Source organism: Varroa destructor, unplaced genomic scaffold (genome assembly GCF_002443255.2).
Source record: "Varroa destructor unplaced genomic scaffold, Vdes_3.0 BEIS01000002.1, whole genome shotgun sequence".
In the NCBI taxonomy this organism is placed as follows: Eukaryota; Metazoa; Arthropoda; class Arachnida; order Mesostigmata; family Varroidae; genus Varroa; species Varroa destructor.
The window spans coordinates 9,936,950-9,946,514 of NW_019211455.1; the positions used below are offsets into that span (position 1 = coordinate 9,936,950).

Genomic DNA, 9,565 nt, shown 5'->3' on the forward strand with positions numbered 1-9,565 from the left:
TGGTAGCAAGAGATGACTGAGTTAGTCAGCGTTCAACAAAAAGCCCACGTTCCGTCTACTCAGCGTTGCGGCACTAACATCATGTTGCACCCATAGCTGTGTTTTGCATCTTGTGTATGACTTGTACGTGTTTGCTTGTCTGAGCGGATTTGTATAGCATTGACCATACATACATTGCGTAAACTAATACGGGTGAGGTTACAGACGGTGAGGGCGATCCTGAGGCAAAATCGGAGACGCCGGAAACAAACAAATCTGAGAAGGCCCAGTCTGATGTCGACAATGAGACTTACGCTGCGTCGTCGGAAACCGTAACTGACGAAGAAGTAACTAGGCAGGAAACCAAAGAAGATCAAAATGCAGCAGTGGATGAGGAACCAAGAGAAGACGACGTCTCAGGTACAAATGAGCCAAGCGAGTCCAGTGAAAAGCTCGAGGCAGGGACAATTGCAAATACCACAGCTGCCGAGGGGTCAGCAGATGGCACCCCTGAAAACGAATCTAATAGAGGTGAAACTAAGCAGGAGAAAGTTTATACAGGAGGGGGCACGATGGAGGAAACTAAAAATTCTCAAGAAAACGAAGAAGCGGCTGATCAGGCTGATGCCGAGGACGGCGGCGATGATGTGCAAATAGGAAAAGAGGAAAAAAGTTTAGAACGAGAAGCAGAAGAGAGTACACATAAAGCCAAAACACCTACAAATGTAGAGGTCAGGGCAGAGCAGGAAGGCAACCTTGAACAAGTCTATACGCAAGCGACCGAAGCCTTCGAAGACAGTATCAAGACTGACGAGGAAGTGAAAAAAGAACACGAACCGCCAGACGATGCAGAGAAGAAAAAGGCATTGAACGAAGTAGGCGAAGCGCTAGAAGCAGATGATAAACCTATTGAGGATGAGGCAGCCGAGGTTGAGGGAGATGAGGAAACGAACGATAAAGGCAGAACCGAAGTCGAAGGAGGCGAAGGAGCCGACGGCGATGAGTTCGAAACTGACATTGTTGAAAGAAATTCCGAAAATGAAACTACTGAAGTGGATGGTGAAGCAGTCCTGGATGATACAGCTGAGGACGAAAATGAAACTGCAGATAAAGTTGATACGGATGTACTGAAGGCAGAAATCGAGGAAACTATGCAGAGCGAGGAGGCAGCTGCGGAAGCGATCGAGGCAGTTACGCACGAAACCGACGGGACAACTGAGAATAAAGAAGAGGATGAAGCAGAAAAAAATAAAGACGAGCACTCCGAGGAAGATAGGCCGACTGATGAAGGGGATGCCACTGCAAAAGACGCAAAAAGTTGTAAGGATACAACAACGAAGACCGAGGAAAATGAAGATAAAGATTCCGAAAATGAAATCACCGATAAAGTCGAGGCAATAGCTGAGGCAGAAAAAGCAATTAATTTAGAAAATGCAGAAAATTCTGACGCAATAGAACGGAAGGAAAGTGGCGAAGCTTCAGAAATCGCCGAAACAACTCAGAATGCAGATGATGAGGTGCCGACTATTGAAGGAGTAAATGATGATGTCGCGGTTGAAAAATCAAAAATTAACGTGAACAGCGAACCAGAACAGTGTGCCCCAACGACTAGTGATGCGTTCATCGAAAACGTGGTATTAGACGTCACTAAAACGCCTAACGAAGCGCAATCAGGTCTTCGTACGCGAAGTAAAAGCCGTAAACGAAAACAGGCTACGCGGATGAAGGCTGCAATGGGTGAGTTGCCATAGCAACAAAACTGCACCTAGTTTATTTTGCGGCACGCCCCAAGTCAGGAGTCGATTGAGACTGCAACAGCTACATTTTGACGTGCACAAGGACTCAACCCACACTTCGTGTATACTTCACTGTCTTCTGTATTTGATTCACGTTATTTCCATACACTTCTGTCAAGCTCTGTCTTTTTCTATGTTTCATTGTATCTTTCGAGCACCGTTTAGACGACAGGAAATATTTCTTCCGTCCCAACAATAGTTTTTCAGGTGGTATATCGTTCTGTTGTTCAGTTCATTTCGAGACACAACCAGCGATACGTGTCTATTGTATCTGCCACCTCCTCTCGAATCCCGATGCAATAGTTATCAAACCAAGTCTCTTCAACTGGAACGGTACAGTTGCAATTGTTCAGCACCAGGTGACGCATAAGCTCCAAAGTTATGAGGCAACAGCGTCAACGACTGTTACAAAGTACACTTGCCGAAAGCGCATGCTGTTGCCAACACCTGCTGTCCTTAACACACTTACAGCTATACTACCTAACGTTAAACTAAGCTCAATCTGGCGGAAAACGATCCCCGGTTGCTTAAAACTACAACAATGATCTCCGGTCCAATATGTCCCTAGGCCGAGGGATGTCACGTTTTGCCCCTTGACGTTGTGTTACTGGCCTGCTACTTCCAGGAACAGGTTACATCCCAAGGGTCTCCTGAGACCCTGTGTTCTACTTTGTATCTATGGAGAAAGCCGTACAACACGATACTGACCGAATAACAACGGCTACCGGAACGTTAGGAGCCCAAGTCCGCGTTTTTGATTAAGTTCAGACTACGAGCAGCGGCAAGCCGTTCTACTTCTGCCGGGGTCCTAAGCATTCAAATTTCGTTTGGTTCAAAGTTTCTCCAGCGAGGCGAACATCATTGAGATACATACACGCTGCAGAATGATGAATTGCCAATTACAAGTTAATAGCGCTCTCATAACATTAACTGCCATTAAGATAAATTGAACAAAGTTTAACGTTAGATGAAGGTATAATTCGCACGGAGATTGATTTTTGTTTCTAGTTGGGAGTTTATTGTTTGTGATAGTTGTTAAAGGCATCTTCGTTTATAAATTCATTCGAGGCGAAATCTTTGTTTTACGTGTGTAACACCGAATTGTAGCAAATTGATGTGTTAATAAGTGCGTCTGGCCGGTGCTTTTAGATCGGTTAAATGAACTTATTGACTACTGGATTAAGGAAGAGGACCTCCTACGATTGGAACATGTAGTAATTGCTGGACAAGGAGAACGGCTTATAGGGAAGACCTCAAGTAACCCCCAAGTGCAGGAATTTCTCAGCCTTGTTCCAACCTATATGGTAAGTCAACCCAGCATCAAATAGTGAAAAGTTGTTGTGTGATAGTGGCCATAAGGCTGACGAAAACAGAATTTAAGGACCTCTTGATAGGCGTGACAAAGAAAGCATTTTCTTCTTGCTGCGGAATGCCTCCTGCTGTAGCAAGTATTATAAATAGCAATCACGAATATCTACGAATACCATTACAGCTCCTACCTAATACATACGAAAGGGATGATTCCTTAAATTTGGTCTCACAAAGAGGATAGCCAGGTATAATTAAAAGATCAAAAATCCGATACCTGTAACAAGAATTTCTAAAAAAAAAGCAGTTAATTTGACCGTTTAGAGGTCAATTGGAGACGAGATGAAGTACCTTCAGTCCTAATTATCCCTAATCATCATTTAAAACCTTTGTGCCTTTGACCGTCGAAACCTGTATCGTTTTAATATTTATTGTAGATTTCCTCGAACAAGGGAACTGGCTTAACGAATACTGATTGCGACAAAGCTCATAGATATGATTGCATAGACACTTTTTAATTATTTCGTATCTGATTAACCTAACGTCGTATGGCTATCTACGTGCCATTCTAATTAAGAGCACTGAGCGCAATGTGGGTGTGCGTGTATCTTCTTTGCTCGTTAGGACAAAATCCAGCAGGTACACCAAGCGGTGATTAAGGGCGACGTACACGAAGTTAAAGAGTTGTTGACTAGGAAAAGATTCGCCCTTAGTCGGGACGTGAACGGGGCTAGTCCGCTGCATTTATCTATTCTCTACGGCCATCCCGATGTGCTCAAGTAAGTTCACAGATCACGTGATCAATTGTGCAGTTATTAGTATTTGCCGCAGGCATGTTAATGTACCTTGCTTCAGGTTTTTGCTGTGACTTGTTTTCTTCAGCTGCACCCTGATCACATAAATAGATAGACAGCATGGATGGAATTAAGCTTTTCGAAGACAACCTACCGTTATTACTAACTAATACGGTTCAAGAACTAACTTACTAACTGCAATAGGTATTTTATTATTATCAGCACAATTCCAAGCGCGAAATTGTATACGAAATGAAGGATATGACCGACAACTACTTTCACACTGTGCAGAATACCGGCTCCATTGAGCAGTTTTACACTTATATTATATGTTTTGTCTTGCGTCTGGTACCGTCAGACGGCTGCTTCTGTCGTCGCGAAACGAAATGTGTTTAAGACCGGACTCAGACCACCATGTGTTGCTGAGATTAGCAGGCAAACACGTTACTTATTGGGAACTCGATTTCATGCTAGAACGCTTCTCTCAATTATTCTTATATTGCATCAGTGTATACCGTGAAGTCGACCAGAAAGCGTATCATTGAATTTGGCTAAGTATTTGACTCCGTTATATGTAGTGGTCAAAATGTTTCTAAAGCAATTTTTGTGTATTCTATCTAAGTCAAACTGTTTTTTTTTAGATCCTGTTTGTTAGTATATAAGACCTTACTGTTTACTACAACATTATTTTGCAGATACATCGTTGAGTTCTTTCCAGAAACGTTGGATGGACCCGATAACGAGGGTCGTACTCCACTTCACTACGCCGCAGTAGCACCAGTCATCGATGTGGACTATTATCAGATTCTTCGAAATGCTGGAGCAGATATAAACATTAAAGACAAGGTACAAACACATAGTAACTAGTAATAACAGGTTTTCTGCTACTATAGTTTAATTATTCGCACTGAGTTCTTCGCACACAAAATTAATACATCGTAGTATTATTTTCTCAAAACCAATTGTTGTAGTAATATTTCGTCTTATAAAACGTCTCTTCAAATATACCTCAGTAATAAACATATAACTTTCGAGATATGCAACTTCGTTTGAGGCAATTTTGCATAAAAAAAAAAACACATATAACAAGCGCTATTAAATTTAAAATACATGACAGCACCATATTTTTGCACCAAAAAATGAGAATAAAGCCACTACACAACCGTTAACTCGCGAACCTCGGCAAGGCCCTTCTCTGTGTAATTTCAAATTGAAAATTGGAGCACTATCGCTCGTCCCGAAGAGGGCAAACAAACCGGAGCGTGCACGATAGGTGGCATAACTTTAAGAGCGGAAACCAAAATTCATCAATGTAAACGCGGAGGTGCAGCAATTAAATCCGCTCGCCTACTCTCAAGGTCAAGCCTGGTTAAACCGGAATACCTCCCAAATCGCACACACCCATCGCCAACGACTCTACACTGATTCTGACCAGAATTACTAATGAAACATGGTGGTCTATACACGTTCAGTTTCGTTCGTTGTTGTTAGGGCTTTTATTATAGTCATTCAAATTCTATCCATTCAATGAATACGTAAGCATGTTTCTCTGGTACACTTTGACTAGGCAGAACAGAAAACTCTTTCATAGAACTTAGAGTACAGTGTCCCATGCCGACGTATCTATCCAGCGCTGCACCGATCGTTTCTGCTGTTTGAAATACCCATAAACATGGCTGTAGATGCTAGAACAAGCAAGGTCCTTGTACGGTGTATACTGTTTTTAAATATTTGTGTTGTTATGTGCTGTTAAATATGTGTAATTACTGTTTCTGAACTTTTTCTCTTCATTTCATGCCTTCCTTTTCTGTCGTTTCATTTACCGGACTGTTGAAACTAGAACGGAAATTCAGCGGATTTTTACCGTACCCATCCGGACGCGCTAACAATCGAGGATATCTTCCGCAATTACGAACATACGCCCGGCCACGACGATTCTGGCATTGACTCAGACCGAATAAACAAAGGTGACCAGTCAACGTTCAGCGGTTTGCATTACGAATCAATCGAATCCAGTGTTAAGAGAATTAACTTTACAGAACGGCATCTTAAAGGAACTGTTTGTATACCGTTTCACACTACTGAACTTTCATATTCCGTTGCAACTCAAAGCTCCTGTTAGTGAATAAACATAGGTAAGGTAAAAACAAATCGTTTAAACCTCTGTTATTTATTAAATGTGCAGTTTGGCTAATAAGTAGTTCGCTTACCGCGCAACCGTTATTTTTTCAGACCGATCGCCTAGCGCGACATCAGGAACAGCTACTATGAGCGACGTTAAACAGGAAGTTCGGGACACCGTGTCCAATATGATTAAACGTAAGACTAGCAAAATATTTGAGCCTAGTGATTTCTTGTTTATTCTATTGGCTGTAACCTGTTCCTAATTAAGTGAAATAGGACTGAAATACTGTAAATACGGTCGCTATATTATTCTACAATAGCAGATTAAAGCATAAATCGATACTAACATAATATATGACAGTTTGCTATTCTTAATCAGAAACTAATTAGCAGTTACCCCCACCCGAATTAATGCCGTCACGTAGAGGTTGCCTTTGTAGTAGACCACAGTATCTCTAATCGAATACTCTACATATAGAAATTACTGAGAAAGTATTTTAATTATAATTTTAATATTAACGATAATATTATTTCTTTGCTGCGAAGCAAACATTTCATAATTCATCCTTTTAATTTATTCTAATTAGACTCCTAAAAAGTGTACAACGCACACGCTCATTTGGAGTACGATCAACGTAGCTATGAATATGGATTCGTTTAGAAAAATGACCAAAATATATTTGATTTTTCGCATGACAATACCGATTGGTTACATTGATCAATAGAACTGAACTCGGACGAGCGCGGTTTCGTGGAGCGTAGCGGAGTTGAGGCCGTCCTGGTAGATGCTTTGATCGTTGTCTGCGCTAAGAGGCCAACCACGCCCGTTTCCTTCCTAGGAGACTACCTTCTCTGTATAAGTGCTGCAAACAAACAGCCTAATACCCAAACAGTTCCTACACCTGGACCTGACGAGGCTACTCAAATGATTATTAACGCATCGGTCGCACATGGGAAACCGGCAGCTAAAATGGAAACGTTTAGAGCAGAGGTCAGTAAAATAGCCCCGCCGACACCTTCTGCGGTGGTTGCTTACCCAGCTGCAAGCGTCCCGGCTAACCCCGTGGAATCAGCTGCGACCAAAAGTTATGATACGGGAGCAAAAACGTCATCTTTAAAAATAAAGGTAACAGCAAAAGGAAATGTCATAAACCTTTTGCTATGCTCCGAAGGCGAAAGCTGGCCGTGTATCACCGAATGATTTGGTTGTGCCTAAAAAGACAGCTAAAGATTCTATCCCGAACGCTCTGAATTGGCTGGAAGCAGGCATCTGGAGCTTGCAGAGCTACCAGGCGAGATCGGAGTGATAGCTAAAGTAGTTTGGCTCAATGCGGCATCGTGGTACAGGGCGATATTCATAACTTCAACCTACAGCATCCACCACGCAACGACAGTAGCTCTGAAACGAACGACGAATCGCATAAAAACAGCTGGTGGCACTCTAAGCTTGGAGAATCGCAGCTTTTCATTTTCTGACTCAATTTTTGCGTGCACGATACTATAAAGAGCATTGATTGATACTATCTGTACAGGGCGGCTTATTACGCTGAAAGTGACAAGTCAACCGCGGTGGTTATAGAGAAAAAAATTTAATAAATCATTTTTCAATAAATCTGCATCACAGATTGCATGTCTATGGATCAGATCAGTGGGTATTTCTGATGCTTCGAAAACATTCGTTGGAGTTTCCTTCCTAATACTGCCAAACCGTATCCGCTTGCTCAATGCTTTGCTAACATATTTCCTCGGGACATTGTTTCATGTGAATAAAAGGTCGCATGAAACATGTATTCAAGGCAGACTGCCTGACATACATACCCAATGTTTGCTATAAATGCTATAATTCTATTTTAGGCAGCGTAATGAACGTTTGGAATACGCACATCAAGAACAATCATAGATCATTATATAATGTCTGTACGAGTTTACAATTTGTTTGGTGCATTCAGGCTGTAACTTGCACACTGAAAAAAAATCGTGTTATCTTAAATTTTTTCTCATGTTTTCGAGTGTTCCGACTTAAGCGCTTCAAAACGCACCTATAGCACTTTCATTATGCCTGTATCATTTTACTCACAATGTCCTTTCCCGTATTTGCAGCCTAAGCCATCGCCGGCTGTATCGTCGCAATCCCGAGCACCAGAGGTACTTCTAGATCAGCGAATAGTCACGACGCCACTTTCTGCCTGTCATTTATCCGTCGTACAAATGGATCCGCCTTCGATCTTAGCAGAGGTTTCGAAGACGTCTATGCCATCTGCGATGCTTACACTGCCGTCATCAGTAGTTTCAACTGTTAGTGCAGCGCCCGTCGTTCTGACTGGCATGCCAACTCCTTTGACGGCCTCTTCTTCCTCGAAATCTAACCTGTTATCATCTCCAAACACTGCTTCTACAACGGTAACTAGTGCGTTCGTTGACTCTATGGGTCCCCAACTGGCCGCACCAATGATGCCTTTGGTTACACTACCCACCAACTCGTTGCCCGTAACTTCCATCCCGTTAACGACAGCTCCATTCTCGATAGAAGCTCGAGAACGAACTGTTGTGAAGCCTAAGACCTCACTTCCGGTTACCAATGAAGCTAGCAGAGCTCCTCTAAGTGAGGTTGCCACAAATACTGAAGTTGTACCTACCACGAGTATGGATAGAAACAATGGCGTTATGCCGCCCAAAATTCCGAGAGTAGCCGATATGGCCCAAGCGCCAAATGTATTGTCAGACTGTGAACGATAAACACATTCTCTTTTTTAGAAAACGAAACAATGTATTTCTCCTAATTTTGCTTCTACGCAGCATATTTATACCGTCTGCGGGTTATTATCGAATCGATGTCACTGTCAAAATAACCCAGACATATTCGACGCTATTTAGTTCTGGCGGTATATCAAACTTACATTAATGTATCTTTTTGTTCCTATCTCGTGAGACACGAGACAGATCCTTGAGAAATAGAACAAGAGGGCAGGCAAAAAAAGAGTCAAAGCCTGGCAAAAAGATCAGCTTTATATGAGGGTCCTTGCCTGTAGTTTCGCTAGGCAGAACTCAGGTATAAGGAAAAGTTCTCGTTTCCAATTGACTACTAATTCAGTATACGGGCAGAGGACGCTGAACGAGCATGCACCACGCGGGCGAGACGCTTCAGACGATATCAGCAGAGCCCAAGCAGAATGACAGTGTAGGCGTATTAGGTCCGTCCTTCTATGTAGAACGCCTAGCTGGGGCCTAATAGGTAACTTTAAATAACTGTAGAATTCATTTCTGCTGGCAAGATTCATCCTTGAATCACAATAGATTCATATAGTATATGTGTAATAATAAAACGATAATACTGACATTGATCATATCCATAATACAAGTAATAAAATTATAATGAAGTGGGCGAATTATGTATTTAAAGCGTTAAATCACTTTTCCGTCGTATATTAGAATCGAAGCTTTGCTTGACAAATAACAACATGTTGCATTTAAGGGGGTCTGTTTTGACTGGCATATATTTTGGATGTGAGTGAATGATATTTCTGAGCTGGTCGTTGAATCCTTTATTATTTCGAATGTTGAGAA

The 9,565-nt window shown here is 42.0% G+C and overlaps 1 protein-coding gene across 5 annotated transcripts in view; it reads left to right on the forward strand.

The window, feature by feature from the left end:
- LOC111244142 (uncharacterized) overlaps window positions 1–9,400 on the forward strand; it is a 99,993-nt gene extending 90,593 nt beyond the window's left edge. For 4 of the 5 annotated variants that reach the window (XM_086981356.1, XM_086981355.1, XM_086981357.1 and 1 more), the window contains 8 exons: window positions 205–1,716; window positions 2,925–3,079; window positions 3,708–3,862; window positions 4,573–4,723; window positions 5,718–5,844; window positions 6,110–6,196; window positions 6,727–7,127; window positions 8,102–9,400. In XM_086981356.1, coding sequence (XP_086837482.1) covers window positions 205–1,716; window positions 2,925–3,079; window positions 3,708–3,862; window positions 4,573–4,723; window positions 5,718–5,844; window positions 6,110–6,196; window positions 6,727–7,127; window positions 8,102–8,737 — 3,224 coding nt within the window. In that variant the 3' untranslated portion in view covers window positions 8,738–9,400. The remainder of the gene's footprint in view (window positions 1–204; window positions 1,717–2,924; window positions 3,080–3,707; window positions 3,863–4,572; window positions 4,724–5,717; window positions 5,845–6,109; window positions 6,197–6,726; window positions 7,128–8,101) is intronic. The other variant, XM_086981359.1, reaches the window with a different exon arrangement.
- Window positions 9,401–9,565: the final 165 nt, after the last annotated feature.